The 22,198-nt window shown below is 43.6% G+C and overlaps 1 protein-coding gene across 1 annotated transcript in view; it reads left to right on the top strand.

Moving 5' to 3' along the window:
• The first annotated feature begins 4,774 nt into the window (after positions 1–4,774).
• SLC22A2 (solute carrier family 22 member 2) overlaps positions 4,775–22,198 on the top strand; it is a 30,827-nt gene continuing 13,403 nt past the window's right edge. Inside the window, exons 1-7 of the mRNA XM_014795370.2 lie at positions 4,775–5,185; positions 6,599–6,702; positions 11,788–11,942; positions 14,059–14,227; positions 18,637–18,751; positions 20,261–20,367; positions 21,686–21,900. Of these exons, the coding sequence (XP_014650856.2) occupies positions 4,775–5,185; positions 6,599–6,702; positions 11,788–11,942; positions 14,059–14,227; positions 18,637–18,751; positions 20,261–20,367; positions 21,686–21,900 (1,276 nt within the window). The remainder of the gene's footprint in view (positions 5,186–6,598; positions 6,703–11,787; positions 11,943–14,058; positions 14,228–18,636; positions 18,752–20,260; positions 20,368–21,685; positions 21,901–22,198) is intronic.

The raw sequence follows: 22,198 nt of genomic DNA on the forward strand, positions 1-22,198 counted from the left end.
CCAGTGGGGAGTCGGGTCCTGGACTCGTCACGGTGAGGGAAGGGATAAATCAGATCTCACTTCAGGGCTGTCCCTGGGGTGAGGAGAATAGAAAATCTGCTATATGGGAGCTGGGGATATTTACGCCCAACCACCTGGCAGTGATGCAGATGGGCAGGAGCGAACTGAAGAAGACAATGGCAAGGGCAAGATGAGGTAGGGGACAGGGAGGAAGGAAAGAAGGCAGAAAGAGAAGGAGGGAGTGAAGAATGTCTTGTTGATGACTACTGACTGTAATGAGCCACTAGGCTGGGTGCCCTGCTTATCCGCTCTCTGTCTTGGGTATAGTCGCCAATTTATAAGAGAAGTTAGGAGCCTGCCCAGTGACGTGGATGCTCTAGGGCGAGGCTGGACCACAGTCCGGCTGTGTGGACTCTCCCTTCCTTGTCCTGCCTGGTCTGCTGCCATTATCCCTCTGAGCCTCCTAGAGAAGACACAACATGCATCACTGAGAAACAATCTGCTTTCAATTACCTTGTCTCAGGTAATTGAGACTTAAGCTTACCCAAGGGGAAGCAGTAACTTGAGGCTGCACTGTGCTTTGTCTCCACGTCAGATGTCTATGTGTTATGTCAGACATCATCCTGCATAACACTTGGCCACAAAACCTCCTCTCGTTTGCTGATGGATCACATGCTTCTGCCCTGTCGTCCTCCAAGTACCTGATGCCTGGCTTATCACTGGGTAGGATTCATCAGTTCTAACTGCCCACCTGAAGTGCTTCCTGTGATGGGGGGAGCTGAGAAAGTCTGGGAACAACTGGCCTTCCTCAGTGCCACCAGAAGACACATCCTGGGGACAATGTTTATTTACATTACAAAGGAACCTGATAAAAGATTGAGAAATACTTCCGACGTTAATTGCACTGAATCATATGATTATATGGATTAAGTGAGCATTCAGCATTGGATCGGATTATCCTCTTGTCACGCTTCTGCATATGTAAGCACCCCCCACAGAGCAAGTGACAAGTGCACGAAAGACCAGATTCAAATTCCAAGCACTGAGTTAGCTCCATCACTAAGTTCCCCTCCTTCTGTGGTTTGTTCCCTCGAGCTGCTCACTGCCTGTGTGGCTTTGCTGTAGAGTCTAGTCTGTCACCCAAGGAGGATGAATGTTATGGCAGCCATGCAGTGGGCTTTGCTCCTGTGCTAGTACGTCAATGGAAAAGTGTTGAATGACTGGGCAAACCAATTGCTGTAAGTGATCTGAGGTCTTACCTTCTCCTTATCTGATCGTTTACTATAAGTAATTCGTCGTGAATTTCAGCATCATTTCTCCCTGGCAAACGACACTCTTTTTACCTCTCACCTGGTCCCTCTTGCTCATGACATGAAGATCTGGTGTCTTGAAATGGACCATGTCAATGAGTCAAATCCAGGGTGCAGATGTTTGTCAAATTTCCTAGTAAGAGGTGGTCAGGACCACCCCTGGGTCCCTGGGATTCGAGCCCAGTTTTATGACTGTGGTCACTTTTTAACTAGCCCACTCCCGAAGCACTTCCAGTGAATGACAGAAGGCAGGGGAATTGTGGGGACACGCTTGCCTCATGTTCTGACTCATCCTTAACTAGCTGGCTGATACTGAAGAAGTCCCTAAATGGCTCTGATCCTCGGTGTCCTCATCCATAAACAGGAGCGCTCACATCCACCACCCACGGATGTTCTACAGGTTACAGGAGAGACGTCACACGGACGCAGCCTGGAACAGAGCACACGCTCTGCAGATGCGAGCTTCCTTCTCTCCTCCCTCCTCCCTGTCATGCTCTCTTCCACAGGCATGGCACTCTGCCTATCCTCCTCTGGTTTCTGTCATCGGTGCCTGGGGTCAGAGAAAAGGCTGGAAGTAGAGGTTGTGGTGCTAAGACCAAAGCCACAGCGGGTCATGTTTGACTCTTAGGAGAAGCCTCAGTCTCCCGAAGTCAGCCATAGTAACGCTATAAATCTCTATCATGTGATGGATGTCACGTTGAAGAGAAAGGAGTCTTGGTTCTGGTAGTTCTGGAAGGGAGAACTAGGTCCAGCAAGCAGAAACAGCACGTGGACAGGCACTGGCGTTACAGAAGATGGAATTTTTTCATCAGTTAGAAATGTTGGGCAGTGAAGCTGGCAGCCTCTGAGGTTGAGTGGCTATGTGTGGAGGATCTTGTCAAGGGATCCACACATTTGACAGAGTTTGGACTAGGTGACAGCTGGCCCCTGTGGATTGTTCCCAACTGGGGAACAATGTCTTTGGTGCTCAGCACACTTGTTCAGATGTCTAAATCACACAGCAGAATTGCAGACAGCAACTTTTAAACCAGTGTTACATCTCATGGAGTTCTGGCATTCTTTTAAGATTATTTTAAGAGACGTGGACGGTTTGGGACTAACAAGAAACTGACCAGAAAACTTAAAAGAAAAGAGGAATGAGGGGCCGGCCCCGTGGCTTAGCGGTTAAGTGCACGCACTCTGCTGCTGGCGGCCCGAGTTCGGATCCCGGGTGCCCACTGACGCACCGCTTCTCAGGCCATGCTGTGCCAGCGTCCCATATAAAGTGGAGGAAGATGGACATGGATGTTAGCCAAGGGCCAGTCTTCCTCAGCAAAAAAGAGGAGGATTGGCATGGATGTTAGCTCAGGGCTGATCTCCCTCACAAAAAAAAAAAGGAGGGGTGGGGGAATGAGATGTCCATAGGGGTCATTGAAAAACTTATACCTGGTAATCTAGAGAAAGTAAGCTTTTGTGGGGGTTTTTGATGTCTGTGCCCATTCGTGTCTCTGGCTCGCCAGCTTCTCCAGCACCCAGGCTAGGTTATGTGAGGCAGAAAGAAAACCCGGGGAGAAAACTCACCCCTATGTCGCTCTTTGGGCCCAGAGGTCCCTAGCCAGCCTGCCTTCTCTCCACTGCTCAGTCTTCCTATGACTGTTTCACGCGTAGGGTCCAGGGTGTTGAGTCGTACTCAGTGGGAAGAATAAGAAAAAGTACATCGGCTCCATTTTCCTGGAAGCGGAAATTAAGGGATATTCTTCTTGCTTGACATTGCCTTATCTTTTTGCTGGTTGGCATTATTTATCTGCCTTTTATCTTGTTAATGATTTTTCATTTTATTTGAAAAATATCTCTGGATCTGGAGAGCTCCTGAGCCAAGAACGGGAATGTGTCTGCAGATTCATGACCACAACCGACCATGGCCTCATCTCTCCACAAATCCTTCCAAGATCCAAGATCCAAGATGGCTCCAGAACAAGTCACAGCTTCCTGGGAGTCTGGCGTTTTCAGTCTGTGATGGTTCATTACCTCAGAAGCCGAGACCGCTGTTCACTGTGGCCTGCCACGCCTGGGCCTGGCCAGTCACAATACAACCAGAAGTTTAATCCAGTTCTCGTTTGTTCTGTTTTGTTTTTTCCTATTGAATAGTCAGTGGGTATAATTGCATGGATGAGCTTTGTAACTATAACTTTCGTGCCAGAAATACTCCCCAACACTTTTGGTTCTGTAGAGTTTGAACCCAATCACTTTAGCTGATGGCAAACTGGGGCCGGCGTGGCAGACGGCCTGCCGTCCTGACGCCGCCGAGCAGAGCATCTCTGTGAGGCAGACGAAGGCTCAGAAGAGGTTGACGGGGTCCCGACAGGTGCCCTAATTTTTGCTTTTTAAAGAAAACAGGAAGCTTGCAGCAGTAGGGAGGAGGACTCATTACTGTTAGACCCGTGCTATTATACCCACTAACTATTTAACAGAGAAAAAAGAAGAAAGAAAACTGGATTGAACGTCTGGCATTTTATTACACAGAAATATCAACAGGTCACCTTCCCTACGTGGCAGCTTCCCACCCAAGTAGGGATCCTCTCGACCACCAGGAAAGACAGTTTGCCTGTTTCTCTTGTGTCTGAATACCCCCAACACCATCTGAAAGAGGCAGCCCAACCACAGCCAGAAATATCTAGGACAGAAAGACAGCAGAATGAAAACATTGCTGCCTGCCTTCCACTTGACCGATGTGTGCAGCGAACATTTCATTCTTTCCTTACAAATGCATCAAGGGAAGGACACTTCAGGGTTGAAAGGCAAGGATGCCAGATTGGCGTTCTTTAAAAAGGAGAATTCTAAAATCCGGAAAAAAATCAAAACAAGCAGCCATAGCTTGTATCCAGGGTGTACTTGCTGCTGTTTGTAGAACAAGCCCAGTGACAGGATTTGCAAACCGCCTTCAATCCAGACAGCAGCTCTGCCCCACGACCATGATTCACATTATACCCGGCGAGCGAAGCCAAGTGCGTGTGCATTCTCTGTAGCACCTTCGAGAAACAAGCTTGACTCTGTGGGTGAGATATGAATATATTAATTTGCTGGAAACTTAGTTTACTAGAGAAAGATTAACAGATCTGTGACATGCGAAAGCTCTCGGATTTCTCGCCCGTGGGGTACAGAGGAAGGATTGTTTGTGGTGCTGGTATGAGGTATCGACAAACTTGGGCAGAGTGATGTTACAATGAACACAACGTCTCGCCCTGTTACTTGCTCGGGGCATTTTGGGAGAACAGCAGGACACACACCCCTGGGAGGAGTGCACAGCTGGAAGTTAGCCTGACTGAGGAAAGGTCTGGACCAAAGGCTGCTTGCTTTCTAAAGTAAATTCACTCTCACCTTTTGACTTTTGGTCAAGAGTTGCTCTGAGCTGGCTGCAGCCTCTCTCAGCCACATTTGTAGCAGTGCAGGGAAAAGCATCAAGATTGCTCCTGCCTCCAGTAATAATGCCAACAGTCGATGACATTCTAGAGCACATAGGAGAATTTAACTTTTTCCAGAAACAAACATTTTTCCTCTTAGCTCTGCTCTCTGCAGCGTTCACCCCCATCTACTTGGGCATCGTCTTCCTGGGCTTCATCCCGGACCACCGGTGCCTGAGCCCCGGGGTGGCCGAGCTGAGCCGGCGATGTGGCTGGAGCCTGGCCGAGGAGCTGAACTACACTGTGCCGGGCCCGGGGCCGGCGGGCGACGCCTTCCCCCGCCAGTGCCGCCGCTACGAGGTGGACTGGAACCAGAGCGCCCTCGGCTGCGAGGACCCGCTGGCCGGCCTGGCCGCCAACAGGAGCCACCTGCCGCTGGGCCCCTGTCAGCACGGCTGGGTGTACGACACGCCCGGCTCCTCCATCGTGACCGAGGTAAGTGAGCACAAGACCTAGACATCCAAAAAGCAAATGGTGCAGCTTTTCTTAAGGAAGAAGCCAGCAAGGCCTGGTTCTTATACTGTGCCCAGGCATGCTCTTTGAACTCAAAGTATCTTATAAAATCTTAGTTTCCAACAAAAACATGTAGCCTCTTGTTTGTATGGAGTATGAGTGGATTGGTTAAAACTTTATCAAATTCTGACAATAATGATTCTCAGGTATGCAAGTCTCAGCGCTAAGAAACAAGCAAACGCATATCAGAATTCCTGGAACTAGTGCTGGGAAGGGTCGTTTTCAAGCCTCCTCTTTTTCTGCAAGTCCTATCCCCCCTCCATCCTTCCACCATACGAATGGACACCTGAAAGCTCATGGAATTCACCCAAACGGTGCCTTACTGTAATATGATGAACTTTTCTCTTGATGGCTATTTTTTTCTCTTTAATTTGCTCAAAATGTCTATATAAAACCATTTGGGGTTGGAGCTTATGCTATGGTACTATTATTTTATTAAAAACCACAGTCAACATTAACATCTCATGGTGAAGCCTCATTTCAATAAATAGAAAACAAAAAAAAAAATGGAGACTTGCTTTTATTGGAGGCAAAGCAAAATGGAGGGATGAAATTATTCTGAAAATATAGAGAAAGCCAGTTGCCTAGCTTGATTTAGAAGGACTGCTTGGATAAGGTGAAGATATTCCGTATGAACAGACATTCAGTTAGAGGAGCCTTTTTTAAGAGTCTAAAGTGGTTTAATAGTCACATAAAGGAGGAGCATAGATTTAATACCATACAACTTTAAGAGGCTTTATAGCATGGCTAATCTCATCCCTTCATTCAGAAATGAGAAAACTAGGCCCAGAGCTGAGAAAAATTTTGCCAAAGGCCACAGAGAGAATTAACAGTGAGCCTAGAAACCGGATCTGCTGACTTCCAGGCCGGCACCTGTTTCTCCTTCAACACGGCCTCTTGTTCCAAATGGGAGCAAATGTAACAGCATTTAGCAAGATGCTCCTGCTATTAAGGAGACAGCAAAGAGACGATGACCATCCCAGCTTCCTCGGGGCAGCATTTGTATCCTGTTCACACACCTATTTGCCTCTGTGTATTAAAGTTAGGAAAAATGGTTTGTGCAGAAATGGAGTAATTACCCAATTTCAGCTGATTTAGCCAACAATAGAGTTTAGCCTAATGACATACTGCCAGACGGAATGCTAAAGAGATTGCAGGACAAATCTTTTGGTTGTGTAAAGAAAATTAATACGAGCAAGAAAGTTGGTCTATTGCCATTCAGCCACATCAGTTCAATGCAAGGAATATTTAATGCGTTCCCTGCATGGAGTTATGTCTAACAGGATTTTATTTTCTTTCTCTCCTCACTCGGGACACCTCTCGCCCTTACGGCAGTTTAACCTAGTGTGTGCCAACTCCTGGATGCTGGACCTGTTTCAGTCAGCTGTGAATTTCGGATTTTTCATTGGTTCAATGAGTATCGGCTACATAGCAGACAGGTAGGTGCAGCACGAAAAAGATGGTGGAATTTAAACGGTCCGCAGGTTCGGAAAGCACTTGGATTCACCTGCCCCTGCTTGAATATCATCGTTTCCCAAAGCACACAGGCCACAATTTCCTGGCCTGATTTCCTAGGGTTGTCTTGGCAGTCATCGAGTTCTGCTGCTGCTTCGAGAATCATGATCGATGTCCTTATTTTCTAAATCTCTGGGGCCATAGAGGGATGTTTCAACATTAGTCAGCAGTCTTCCTTGTGGGCTATCCAGAAGCTTAGGGTGAGAAGGCACAGTAGTAGATGATTTGATCCCTTTTGTAATTCCCAGTTCATTCTTTGGCCTCATTGCCATCCATCCATGTGGTCATGAGCCTTCGCGGCCACTGAGCTCTCTCCTATCCTCTGCCTGCCTCTCCTATACCAAGAGCCAGCCCAGACTCTCATTACTGCTCTCCTTACCTTAGCCTGTAGGATTGCAGAATTCCAGAATTGGGGCCCTGGGGCCAGGTGTAATTATATATATGGAATTTAGGATATAATTTGGTGGAAGGGAAACAGGGTCTGTCTACACTGAGGGAGGTAAAAATCCACTTCCATAATGTCAGTGTCCCTGGAGAGGGATGAGGAAAGACCCCTCCACAAAGAATGTACAGCAAATGATCCTCCAGATGGGTCCGTGTCTTCTGTGGCTAGTTTTCCGTGACTCATGCTAATCCCAGCTATCCCGATGCCTTTTATTTATCCATCATTTTGTAATCTCAGATTCGCTACACTGAAAGTTCCTTATAACATGCATCTTTACTCTGTTGATGACCAATTAGATATTTTTAGGAGTCCTCAAAAGGGAAAGGGACTGAAAAATTTGCTTTACACATGATAAGCACTTTAGAGAACTTGGCCATCAGGGCTAATTATTTAATACTCATAATGCTGACAATTGATTGAGTATTTCCACATGCCAGCCACGGTGCTCAGCATTTTGGATGGTATCATCCTCTTTAATCATCCATCACCTAGTGAGATAGTGACCTATAACTATATACTAAATATATAGATAATCTATTATAATTTATTTTAATATTTATAATTTATTATAAAATATAAATATATATATTTAATTCTGAAATAAATGGTAAATACACTTTATGCTTATTGCCCTCCCCAACTATATCTATGATACAGATAAACCCAATCCTGTGAGTATAATATTAAAGGTAAATGGATTATTTTTCTGATTATATTATATTATCAGGCTGGATTAAAACTTGCAAATGTGTTAGAGATTAGTAAAATGGCTTAATCTATCACACCTCCCAGGGACATCTGCACTTTCACAGCCTGGGGCCCACTGGCAGCAGGAGGGAGGGAGAATGACAGCTGAGGTACTGGCCCACAAGGCAGCTCCATCCATCACATCACTTCTAGAACTGTCTGCTCAGCCTTCCTTCAAAGGCTTTTTCTGGGACTTTGTGTGGGAGGCTTATGAGATGAAGAGGAAGGTCATATGCTTTTATTTTTATTGCCAAAGGTCTGAGGACAGTGACTTGGATATGACTCCTTAGGTAGTCAGGAGACACAGTGACAAGGGGAAGTCCAGAGTCCAGTGTGTGGCCGTCTGGCCCTGCTGGTTCCTTGCTCCCTCTCACTCCCTCCTTCACTGTAAGGTGCAGATACTAACACTCAACTTGCCAGGACAGAAGTGAGTAAATAGGTGACTGAGCCTTGCAGCTGGTTAAATAAATGAGTTAATTATTCTCATCCCACTCAAAGAGTAGGAGATGGGTTATAATGTTCTCCTGACAGTGCATTCCTGAGGTATAATCCCCAGTCAATTATCCACCTTCTTAGATGACCTCATTACTTTGTTCCTATTGTTGACATCTCCTGTGTAAAGTTGATTACTCATTATTCTTCCCCCCAAAACTGTGTACATACCTCTATTTCCTGTTCTTAAACTGTCTGAAGTTTTGTTGGTTGTTGCCCCTTCTTTCTGTTCTATTTGTCTGTGCGTGTAAGAGTGTGCAATAAGATAACCACGATAGAGTGAGAAAAAAGACAATTTATCTTTTACATACTTAATGCCTATTTCTGAACAATTTTCAGATTTTATACAATGGGACAAGAATCTTATGGAAACCCATATTATGCTACAGATTAAACCAACATTAAATAAACTAGATTGTCTTCTATGAAGAATTTTAAAAATATGACCTAACAGCTGATTAGGATATCTTTTAGAAGAAATCCAGGAGGATATTATGTAAAGGTCATAAATGAGAATACTGAGTCTGAAACCAAGTCAACTTTCTGAAGGTCAGCTTTGCAAATGGAAAGAAGGAAGCAAGGAAGCGAGGAAAGGAGGGAGGGAGGTAGAGAGGGAGGAAGGAGGGAAGGAAGGAAGGAAGGAAGGAAGGAAGGAAGGAAGGAAGGGAAAGAGGGGGGCCGAGGGGAGGGAGGGAGGGAGGAGAAGGAGAGGAGAGGGAGAAAAACATGATTAGAGAAGTTGAAAATAAACCTTTTATAAGATGCTAATTTATTTCATCATCCAAACCTCCTCAAGAATGATCTTGAGTATCGCCTGACACAAAAAAGGTAATCTCTCACCAATACCAGGTTTTTTACTCTAAGATTCAATAATTATAAGTGCTATATTTAGTGACATGCTTGTAAATGTTTAACAACTGGTGGTCTGAGGGAAAAAGCCCCAAGTTGTAGCATTTGCTGATTTCTGTGGCGTAAATACTCCCACAGTGGTCCATTTCAAGCCACCAAAATGACGTCACTGAACAGAGTTGGCTAGAAATATACAGCATTGTATGGTATTTCTACCATACACATACAACAGATAGATGTAAATAACTTCATGAGCATAGATAATAGCCCAACACAGTAAAATAATTAGGAAGTGATGTTTTGCATATTTATTACACTTGTTTTTAATACACTTTACTTAATCGTAAGTGTATAATTTAATTTTTAATAATGGCTGTGCTTAACAATTAGCTCGAAAATTTTCTGAAAGCCTACGAGTCAACTCTCAAGAGCCAGCACCCCACTGTCTATATTTCACGATGGAACTAGATCAAAGCAGATTCAAAGTCCTAGGGGGTCTCAGTCAAACTTATCCAACTGTGTGGAATTTTCCAAAACAAGGTATTCACTCCCTATGCTACGCCAGTCACTGTATTGAGCATCCTCGTGTGTTATATTCCATTTAGGATCATAGCCTTTAAAAGGAGATTTTATTATCTCCAATTTGGAGATGAGGACACAGGTTCAGTGAAATGAAAGCAGTGCTTCTCAAATGTCAATGTGCATATAAACCACCTGGGGATCTTGCTAGAAGTCGAATTCTGATCCGGTGGGTCTGGAGTGGGCTTGAGAGTCTGTGTCTACTACTCCTAGGTGGTGTTGACAGCCTTGGGCCACATTCTGAGTAACCAGTAGCTAAAGGATTTAGGAAGCCAGTGGTCCTGGAGCCCACCCCTCTCCCCTGTTTTATCTCTTTGTTTTTCATTTAACCACTTAAGTGGTACTATGGGGTGGGGCAGGGAATAGTCTCAAACCACTATCCCAGGTCTCCAAAATGTCTTCTAGCCCTGCCTTGTTTTTTAAATAGCATTGAGTCCTCATTTGGGACGTGTCCTCCAATTAAGTTTTTCTGCATTATGGATTTGGTTTTCTGAAGGTTTTTCATGCTCTGAGTTTCAAATAGTGAACATTCCTTCTCATCTGCCCCAGGATTTTGTCCATCTACAGGAGCATGACTGTGGTGTTTACAGTATGCCCAAGTCAACTTTGGAAGTTGGGGAATTATCACTTGAGCACAGGTTTATAAACTCTTTGAGGGTAAAGGAGGGGTTTGGGTAGGAGAATGTGGGAAGAAAGGCTAAAACATTATGTTGAGAGATGCCTTTGGAAGGCTTTAAATAAAAGGCCAAGGGATATATAGTTACAATGGAGAACCACTGAGTGAGAATCAAAAAATGACATGGGCAAAACAGGGTCTTAAGGAGTTTAGTGGTTTACATTAATTACTAATGAGACTGCTTGATCTTTAAATTTCAGATTTAAAGCATTAATATTCCCAAATGATTATTAATGATGTTGCAGATATTTTCAGTTGGTCAGTTAGTATTGAAATGGGCACTGGAACACAGTTGCCTAATAAGACGAGCAGCAATTTAAAAACGTCCAGCCACCATTAAATGTGCGATGCTGATGCCATAAAGCACGAAGGACTATTCAGTTTGAAGTGGATAAACAAAGATTAATAAACATTGTTACATGAATATCTCACTTAATCCTCTGTCCACTGGGTCAAATAGGTCTTTTCCAGATGAAGAAATTGAGAAAGGTTGAATAACTCACCCAACCTCAGCAAGCAGTAAGGCCAAGGGAAAACCCAGGTTTGCAAGTTATCCTCCACTCTGTGCACTGAGGCACTCTCCAGGTCCCTAAACTGATGAAACCTAAGTCCCTCAAATAAAATGTGTGGAAGCTATCCTGCCAGGGTACTCCATAACAAAGGCCCTATGAGATGGCAACATATGAAGTGACAACAGCTCGACACAAAAGACCATTTCCATGAGGACACGCAAATCCCACAATGTCCAAAAGCAGAGTTGAAAATGGATGGGGGCGTACGTTAAACACTGAATTTTGTTTTTTCTAAAGCAAAAACTCTTGGGTGGGCAGTTGGTTAAAGCTGTTAGTGCAAAGGCTCCAGCTCATATGATGATGGAAGACCTAGACAGGCCCCCAGGCCATTCAGCACTGGGTGGCCTGGAAGAATCACCCTCTTCCTGAATACCCTCCACAGTGTGGGACTGAGAAGGTACTGTAGCCCTGGAGTGAATGGGGCTTATTGTGCTTTAAATTTATACATAGTGCTCTGATGAAAAGCCCTAAACAGAACTGCCCTGGAGTCAGAGATTCTCTTGGTAGGTATCAGTCCGTGCCTCCTGAATTTCCATAATGCAGAGTTGACCTGCACTTTAGTTTAGGTTTCCGTAACCTCCATGATTTTTCTACAGCCTTCATGAATCTAATCTAATTCTATTCCCTCTCGTTGTTTTTCTCCTTTCAGATTTGGCCGTAAGCTCTGCCTCTTGATTACAATCCTCATAAATGCTACATCCGGAGTTCTCATGGCCATTTCCCCAACCTACACATGGATGTTAATTTTTCGCTTGATCCAAGGACTGGTCAGCAAGGCAGGCTGGTTAATAGCCTACATCCTGAGTAAGAATGCTTGTGATTGCAGCTGTGAGAACGAAGGGACATTACTGCCAAAACACAGTTGGGTGGGGGGGGTAGCTGTGCAGAAACGTGGACTCGGCTTCAAGGCAATGTTGAGAGATTTCTTTTTCTTTGTCAAAAGAATTTCTAAAATCTTTTCAATCAACTCATTCTGCATTCCTCCTATAAAGAAAACAGTGAAGGCAGAAATGAGGGTAAACATCATGCTATCCAGATTCTTATATAACTCTCGGAATTTTTTGTTGTCTGTACCCTGGGGTGTTACACAGAGAGAGAATCTAGCCTACCAAGCCTATATATAAAGAAAATTCAATGATGAGAGATATATTAGATTTATAAGGGACTTTATTACTTCGCATAAATCCATTCTAGTAAACCACAGTTATCCTCAATTTATGTACAAGGAAACTAAGAGCACAAGTCCTGTGGTCAATGTAGGATCCTCGGCAAACCATTTGTAGGACCAGGAATATCATTTACATCCTACTCCTTAGTAGCCTGAGTTGTGCTTAAGCTCCATGGAGTATAGGAGAATATATGCATTCTAACAGCATGGTATCTTTAAAGCAATATCAAGAAAAATTACCACCATAATCAGTTCGCGGGAATTAACTCCATCAATACTTTCTCTTTGGGTACATTCAAATAGCATCCATGCAAAGGGAAATGGACATTTTGAAATTAAAATAATAATAACAAAGCTCTCATTACACATGCGAGAACTAGAATATGTGTGCTTAAAATTTTACCTGGTAAGGTTAATTTGGGGAATGCTGTGAGATGAAGAGGAGATGGTGCTTAATACTACTAGGTACCTGTCATGGTAGACACCTAATCTATGTTTGGTCAACAAAGGAATTAATGTATGCAGTTATTCGATCAGTGATTTGGTTCCTAGAACACATAATATGTAGAAATATGTAGAATTTAATTGTATAAATTTAAATTTCAGCAACAGTTAATTTCAACCTCCTCCCATTAATTTCTTCTCCAGTCCCTCTGAATGTCATTGAGGTACACCTTGCCACTCAACCCCTTTCTAGCCCATCCCCATCAGACCTCGTCCATGACCCAAATCACTTCGAAAGACAAACATTTCTATTTATTGAGCACTTACATAATTTTGTTTAACTCTATTTTAAAATACTTTTGGATAATTCGCAGTAATTTGTAGAAATATTTCTAGAGAGCATTCCTATTTGGTTTATAAATAGTTGAAGTCCTTCACATGATTACCAAACAGTTAAAGCAAAAACTCTGTGGCTCATGGAAGATCTGGAATTTCAATTCTAGTATGTTTGTAATATAAAAATGACTATTCCCTACATCCATGTACCACAGACTTTACGCATCTGTCATGATGAAGTCATGGGATGGGATAAAGCTGATTATTATACCATGGGCAGTGGTATGCCAATAAACTGGGTCTTGGAAAATAAAAAGCCTTGACTTATAGTGTTTTCCAATTTCTAAGTTGTAAATACTCCCACCATGACTGATTTTAAGATGCCAATGGGTTTAACAACCAGCTTGCAAAATTCTTGAAAATGTAAGAATCAGTTCTTGCAAGCCACTACTAGCTGACTCCAGTCAGCTTGGAAACTCATTGCTGGGTTTCCAAGCCATTTTATGCACATTAACAGGTTTGCCAAGGAAACGTTTAACTTATGGAAGAGAACAGTTATATTGAGGTATTCATTTACATAAAAGTCATCTACAATCTAAAGTGAATGTTTGATTCATGTATTCAGATCTTAAATTATCACTGCCTTATTACACTAGATCAAAGTTTTGCATGGATCTGAAATATTATTGCATTCATCCTTGAAATTATTCTATGAATCAAATATTTCGCTTATGTTGGCATGCCTTTCACCCCATCTAATGTGGGCTTATAAGATTTTACATTAATTAACACAACAGCAATAATTATAACAAAATAGGCCCCAACGAACATTTTTAAATTTTCAGAGAGCTGTAGAGAAAATTCTAGAATTTGGACTACTTTTTTTGAGGTTGGCATTCTAGTTTTCCCATAATGGGACAGCCAACTCACTGTTGTCCTGACTTGCGTTGACCATTTGGGTTCTCTCTGCAGTTACAGAATTTGTCGGGCTGAGCTATCGGAGAACAGTGGGCATTTTTTACCAAGTTGCCTTCACCTTTGGGCTCCTGGCGCTTGCTGGGGTGGCGTACATGCTTCCTCACTGGAGATGGCTGCAGTTCACGGTTACTCTGCCCAACTTCTGCTTCTTGTTCTATTATTGGTAAGTCCATTTGGCACAAAAAGGAGATAAACTGAAATATTTTATTTTGCTAAAAAGGCTGCCTTCCCTAGCACACAGTGTCCTTCTGAATTGTAAGGTTTCCTTCACTCTCCAGGCCTGTTTCACAGGAAGCCCAGGTCCAGGTTTCAGGAATGAAATGTATGAGCTTCGATCTGTCTCCCGCTCTGGAAATCAAATGTCCTTTCACTTTGGGTTTAAGAATCTTATGACTTGAATCTTACATTTTCACATTATTTATGTGGTGTTTAAATTAGCTTCTAGTGGCTGTGGTACCCTTTAAAGAGATTGACAATATTATTGTTTTTGTTCTGTCCCTCCTCAGAAGAAACTTTAGGATGGAGAAGGTGGAGCGTGACACTTGTGTCACCACTTCCCCACATCCGTGCCCAAAGCAGACATCCCCAATCAATCCCAGCAGTCTTTATCCCAGATATGGCCAACGTGGCACCCTAGACAGACCAATCAATCAGAGTTACCAGGCACATGAAATATGTTTGTCCCTCCTGCCCAAGAGAAACATGGAAAACAGTAAACACAGCAGAAACTATCAGAAACCCCTAATGCGAGGTAATCTGAAATAAAGCAAGAGGGATGCTGGATTTATCGACCAAATCTCTCTCCCATGCAACAACTCACTTATTTAGTTCCTGGACATATCCACCTGTTCTTCTTATAGTTGTCTTGTCTAAGAATTAAACATCTCGACCTTCCCTGGAAGCCTGTTTCTCCTCCAAAAGCCAGTAAAACTCTGAGAAGGACCTTAGCTCCCTCCCTATATCCCTTCTACCTCCTTTATGTCTCTGAATCCACTCCTTTTTATCCTTTCCCCTTGGGAATTCATGATTTCTTGCCTGGACTGCTACGATAGACTCATAACTGGTCTCTTCGACATTTGCATCATCATCCTCTAATCCACGCTTCACACTATATTTCAAAAATCTAGTTCCACTCTGTTACTCTCCTGCTTAAAAGTCTTTCAATAGTTCTGTTCCCCTCGGAAGAAAGACCTAATGCTTTAGCATGACAGAAGAGGCCCACCTATCATCCAGGCTCTGACCTCCTCTGATGCACATTTTCTTGCCACTTTCACTCAATAGAATCAAATTTAATTTAATTACAATTCTACAAGCTCCATGATGGGACTATACTTTCAAAAGATCACTCAAGATACAGAATAGAAAACAGGTGTTTTGGGGAAGAATGGAGGCAAGGAGATCAGGTAAGAGACTTGCCATTGTCCTTGCAAGAGAGGACAAGGGCCTGAATTAAGACAGCAGTTGTGGGTATGAAGAAGAAAAAATTATAAACAATTTAATAAGGTGGCAATGACAGAGCTTGGTGATAGACTAAAGGTGGAGGTTTAGAGACAGGAGGTGCCGAGTGGATGACACTTGGAGTTTAGGCTTGTGCATCTGCCTATTGATGGAGGTGTCACTCAGGGAGATAAGGAACACAGAAGGAGGAGTGGGTTTGGAAGGAAAGATGATGAGGTGAGATTTGGGCATAAGGAATTTGAGGTGTTGGAAGGACATCAACATGCAGACCTCCACGGGCAATTAAACTGAGGGATCAGGAATTCAAGTGAAATTCACCTCTTTGTTGTAGCTATGGAGAGGGATGAGATCACTCGGAGAAAATGAACAGAGCCGGGTGAGGAAGGAGATGGGGCAGAACACGAGAAAACACCAATTTTGGAAAGCCAAGCTGGGGAAGAAGAGCCAGGACTGAAGAAGAGTGAAGTGGCACCATGAGTGAGAAAGGAGGAGTTACAGAGGAGGAGGGGTGTGGAAGTCACAGGAGGAGGGAACCCGTGCAAGCCTCACCTTCCCTGAAGCTATTCCTGATCAGCCTGCCAGGTGGGCTGCTCTCCCCTGCTAGGTAGCATTGTACACACATCTCTGTAACCCTCACATCTCACTGCTTGTTGGGATCAATTGTTGACTTGACATCGCATGACCCTACTGTCTGTCCCAGTGGGCTGTCAGCTCTTTGAGGTCAGATAACATTAGGGGTCCTCTGGCCCAGCTTCCTGTCCAGGACTGGAGTCCCATAGCAACTGGGTGATTATCCAGCCTTTGCTTGAACAGTGTCATGGATAACGCTTACTTCATCATCAAGTAAGCCGCTACCGTAGACACCAAAGCTTGTGTTCCAGAGACATTTCATTGAGCCATAATTTATATTCCCATCAAATTTACCCAGTGTTCCTAATTCTAAATTTAGAACTTCAAAAAATTACTTTAACTTCTATTCTACCAGGCAAGTCTTTAACTATTTGGATATGCCTCTCAGAGTGCATCAGACTTTTCACCTCTAGGCTTACCACTTCTGGGTCCTACCTTCTCTGGCCTGGTTCCCAAGTTCTTCACCTTCTTGGCCCTTCAGCTCAGGTAATAGTTGTCCCAACTGACTCTGCTTCCTGAAGTGTGGGTAGACAGAGCTGAACACAAGCACCAAGTATGATCTAGAAAAATTGCCCTGCAGCATCACAGAGGAGAGGATCCGAGCTGTGAGCTGTGGATTGACCACCGCTGAGCACACTATGCTTCTGTTCCTGATGTGGAATCTTAAGCGAGGAATTGTCCTGGACTCCTCTCTCCATTGCACTCCCACAAAAACATCCATCCTGAGTTCCTTTTGGGCCCCACCTCTCAGAGCAATCCTTCTTTCCCAGAGTGATGACCCCCACTGGGACTTTCCTGATTCTAAGCCAGAACTACCACCAGAGAGTCCTGCCACCTCCTTCCTCACAGTCCCTCCTCCTCCCATCTGCCCTGAATGAGCTGCTCAGAGTACTCTGCAGACACGGATCCAAGTGCCTATCATGCTGCTTAAGGATGTACAGGGGCTCCCTGTGTCCTGCTAGGTCAAGCTCAATCTGTACAGTCTGGCTTTTAGGTTCTCCCACCATCTGACCTCAAACTCTTATCTCATTCCTTCAGGAACTCAGCTCTCAGAATTGCTTTCCCTCATGATGGTCTGCACCCTCCCACCTCTACACCTCCACACATCTGTCAGTTCTCACCCCCTTTGCAAAGCCTGGAGCCCACCCCAGCTGACATGCCTCTCCTCCCTGTGGCACAGAACTGGATATTCAGCTGCACCCGGATTTGCAGTTTACTTCCCATGGTTCCACTGGGAACTCTCTGAAGAGGGGACCCAAAGGCTCCCTGCACAAGGCTGAGTAGAAGTCAGCATTTGAAGGGGGAAAGAAACATGTACCCTGCAGAATTTTACAAAAAGTTTTTTCTTGTGATGAGGACTTTTAAGATCTACTCCCTTAGCAACTTTCACATGTGCAATACAGTGTTATTAACTATAATCACCGTGCTCTACATTACATCCCCATGACTTATTCATTCTACACCTGGGTGTTTGTACCTTTTGACCAGTTTCACGCATTTTGCCCACCCCCAACCGCCTGCCTCTGGCAACCACCAATCTGTTCTCTATATCTATGAGCTTTGGTTTTTGTTTTGTGTTTTTTGAGATTCCACATATAAATGGGATCATACGATATCTGTCTTTCTCTGTTTGACTTATTTCACTTAGCATAATGCCCTCCAGGCCCTTCCATTTTGTCACAAATGGCAAGATTTCATTCTTTCTTATGATTGAATAATATTCCAAATTTCTTATCCGTTCATCTATTGATGGACACTTAGGTTGCTTCCATGTCTTGGCTATTGTAAATAATGCTGCTATGAACATGAGGGTGCATACATCTTCTCAAGTTAGTGTTTTTGTTTTCTTTGGATAAATAGCCAGAAATGGAATTGTTGGATCATATAATAGTTCTATTTTTAATTTTTTGAGGAACCTCCATACTGTTTTCCATAGTGGCTGCACCAATTTTCATTCCCATCAACAGTGCACAAGCATTCCTGTTTCTCCACATCCTCACCAACACTTGTTACTTCTTGTCTTTTTGATAATAGCCATTTTAACAGGTGTGGGGTGATATCTCACTGTGGTTTTGATTTGCATTTCCCTGATGATTAGTGATGTTGAGTATCTTTCCATGACCTGTGTGTCATCTGTATGTCTTCTTTGGAAAAATGTCTATTCAGATCCTCTGCCCATAGTTAAATCAAATTGTTTGTTTTTTTGCTATCGAGTTGTATGAGTTCTTTATAGATTTTGGATATTACCCACTTATCAGATATATAATTTGCAAATATTTTCTCCTATTCAGGAGGTTGCCTTTTCATTTTGTTGATGATTCCTTTGTTGTGTGACCTCTGCACAATTTTATTTCCTTTGTAGATCCAATCAAAACTCACTGTGTAATATCCCTCACAGAAATCTGATTATGACCACCAGGGGGAAGGGGGTTCAGTAAGACTTTCCCCTCCTCTTAACAGCACCGATAACACACTGTATCCTAGGTGCATACCTGAGTCTCCGAGGTGGTTGATCTCCCAGAACAAAAATGCTAAAGCCCTGAGGATCATTAAGCACATCGCAAAGAAAAACAGAAAATCTCTGCCTCCCTCTCTTCAGGTGAGCCAGTGCTGAAGTATTAAATCAAAGAGCAGTGAAAAGCAGGATTTGGGAAAACCGCGCACTGTCTCAATGGGGCGCCCCAGAAGGGGCCTGCCATATGTAGCAGGACATTTCTGTTGTGCTAAGATTCATGGTTCTCTAGTTGAATGTTTTAGACAGAAAATACAAAACTAAAAGGAAACCAAGAACCTTTTGAAAGTCAAATGAGGAGCTTCTATCTTGGGAAACGCAAGGCTGTGCTGACCACTCCTGCCTTAGTACCTGATGACTTGTTCACCCCTGTGTCCCTCAGCATCCTCAGGGAAGGAGGTTTTCCCAAGGGAAGATGCCCAGATCAGTAAAACAGTTCTTCACACGCAAATAATTTCTTAGAATTTAAAAAATTTTGGATAGAAAATGTCCCAAAACATTTTATGCAATCTCCTGCCTTCTTGAATAGAACAAATTACTGAGGAGTCCATTTTCTCTGTATTTAGGGTTCTGCCCTTAGTAGACCTCAGCACCTTTAACTGAAACCTTTTCATCTGATGGGGGCTGGAAAAGAGAACATCAAGCTAATTAGAAAATTATGTTGAAATAAGGTAAATCATTTCTGAATGAAGATCTAGGATAAGTAACCTGTAAGAATTTGAGATTTACATGACATTTAGAATGAGGATTTTTGGGCACAGAGGCCTTTTCTCTTCCCTTCCTCTCTGGTTTCTGGGTGGTTGGAATACGTATTCTTTTCCGCTAATGACTGGCATGGCACTGATTTTTAGGTTTTAGGTCCTTTCGGAGAGTTTCCAGAGAATAACGCATGCATGAGGCATCGCCTCACCCAAGTTCAGAGTTCATGTAGCGATGATAAGTCTGGTCCTTGCTGGTCTTGCTGGAGGTGGCTTCACTTTTGGGGCGTGTCTTTCATGCACCATCATATATTGCTTTAGGAGAGAGTCAGAATCCTGGAGATTGAATCTCAACTCCATCACCTACTATTCTCTTGGAGAGCAGGGCTTCTCAAATGTTAATATCTATGCACAGGACTCACCTGGGAACCTTGTGAAAATGCAGATTCGGATTCAGTCTCTGTGGGCTGGGGCCTGAGATCTTTCATTCTAACGAGTTCAAGGTGATGTCAAGCTGGTCCAAGTGCCAAGGTCCCAGAGCAGAGCCTCCTGACCGATGGGTGACAAATGAGTCCGCATCAGAGAGGGCGTTTCAACCCCACTGGGCTGGGCCTCAATTTTACCCCATTGTGCTTTACCAATAGTATCCCTTTATATGTGTGCATGAGTTACCTAACCTCTCTGTAGCCCAGCTTCCTCTTCTGTGAAATGGGGTGAAAAACACAGACCCTAACTTCTCGGAGACTTGTAAAGATTAACTGAGCTGATGTGTGTGAAGGGCTTAGCCAAGTCCTGGGCACATGATAAGCAAGTATAAGGTACTATCGCTGTTCCCTGTATGACCCTGGGACACGATCACTGAAAACACTAAAGCCATTCCTATTGTTTCTATTCTTAGAGCCTCAGACCTGATGAGGAAGTTGGGGAGAAGTTGAATCCTTCATTTCTGGACTTGGTCAGAACCCCTCAGATAAGGAAACACACTTTGATCTTGATGTACAACTGGTAAGGAATATTTTTCACTTTAAAATCCCTCCAAATTCTTTTAATCCTAAGCATCCACATTACGGGAACAAGAGTACTTTCACACAGCCTAGTTCCAGTATTAGCATCGATGGTGGATGGCAAGATGGCTCCTTTATAGCAGGTTTTTCTGATAACATTTTTCTCAGGCAGATGTTGAAATCAGCTCACAGTCCCAAAGCATCCCTCAGAACATTCTCAACCTTGGCTTCACCCTAGAATCTCTTGGGAGATTGTAAAACACCAAGGCCAGACTCCTCCCCCACAAGGATACTGATTTGATTGGTCAAGGGAAGGGCCCAAGAACCAATACTTTTAAATTTCTCCAAGTGATTCTAATATTTGGCCAAAATGGAAAACTATTGGCATGGATTAATCAATGATGAGTGTAGATCTCTCCTGATCATACAGGGCTGACAAGGAAAAGGCCCTTTCTTTTTCTTTTCTACCCGGAGGAAAAAAATTAACTTCCGAACAAGAGTGAACCACAAGAATAATCCACGGGCTCCAGAATCCAGTAACTTAAGCCTGTTTCCCTGTCTGCAGGTTGCTCTCAGAGCTTTGAGCTGTTCCCTCTGCACCAAGCTTTCCTTAGTGCAACACACTTTCCTTGCAGCTTGCAGCATTGGGATGACTCACACCAGCCAAATGAAGATTTATAACCACTGACAAAAGCAAAACTCATCAGGAATTAACTTAGCAACATTCACAATATTGCGTGTAAAATGCAGCAATGAAATTTGGCCTCATCTTCCTTCTTTCCTTTTCTGAAAAATTGTGACTCTTGCCAATTATCCTCATATTTTCCATTACAGACAATGGACACTTTTAGTCCACAAAACTAGAAACATCATGAAAATGTTTGTATCAGTCCAGAAGATAAATCATCAAGAAGGGAGGCTGTATCCATTTGGTCTTCCAGTTTCTCAAAATCTGAATTAAGTAGTCAATCTTTTTGATCTCAACTGCATTAGAAGACCACAAAGAAACAAATAATTAACAACCACTAATAACCTCATATCGTTTTACTAGATAAATCACTCTAGTAAGACATTTTTTTCTTGCCTTTCAATTTGGCCAGGGAACGCTATCCTAATTTCTTCCCCTTTCCTGGTTCTGAGGTCACAGCCAGCCATGGCATTGGGTCAGATAGGGTAAAAACAATGGAATGGAGGGAATAGCAATAAGAAGATGGCAAAGAAAAGTGATCTACAGTCAACTCTTATTTTTCCAGAAGCCTCTCCCTTTCCCTGACTTCCTTTTGGTGCTTGGCTTGACCTAAGCTCTTCTCTTTGCTCAGGTTCACGAGCTCTGTTCTCTACCAGGGCCTCATCATGCACATGGGCCTTGCAGGGAGCAATATCTACCTGGATTTCTTCTACTCTGCCCTGGTTGAGTTCCCAGCTGCCTTCATCATCATCCTCACCATTGACCGCATTGGTCGCCGTTATCCTTGGGCTGCATCAAATATGGTGGCAGGAGCAGTGTGTCTAGCCTCGGTTTTTATCCCGGCTGGTAAGTTTCAGGCCAAGCTGGCACTTGTCTTCCAAGGCCCTGAGAAGAGGGAGTGTCACAGCCCTTTGATAGGAAGAACATGTAATTTATCATCCAAATCAACTTGAAAAGAATGAATGCAATTTCTAGGACCTTCCTGAGCAAACCCATATGGCCACCCTGCCTTTAAGAACAGTGACACCTCATGGTTGCCTGATGTAACATAATCACACTGGATGGTTGCCTGATGTACTACAACAGGAGAGGCAGTGAGAGCCACACTACAGGCCCTCAAGCTGGCCCAGAGCAGACAGCAGGG

Source organism: Ceratotherium simum, chromosome 38, assembly GCF_057802395.1.
Source record: "Ceratotherium simum simum isolate JZ-2026a chromosome 38, ASM5780239v1, whole genome shotgun sequence".
NCBI lineage: Eukaryota > Metazoa > Chordata > Mammalia > Perissodactyla > Rhinocerotidae > Ceratotherium > Ceratotherium simum.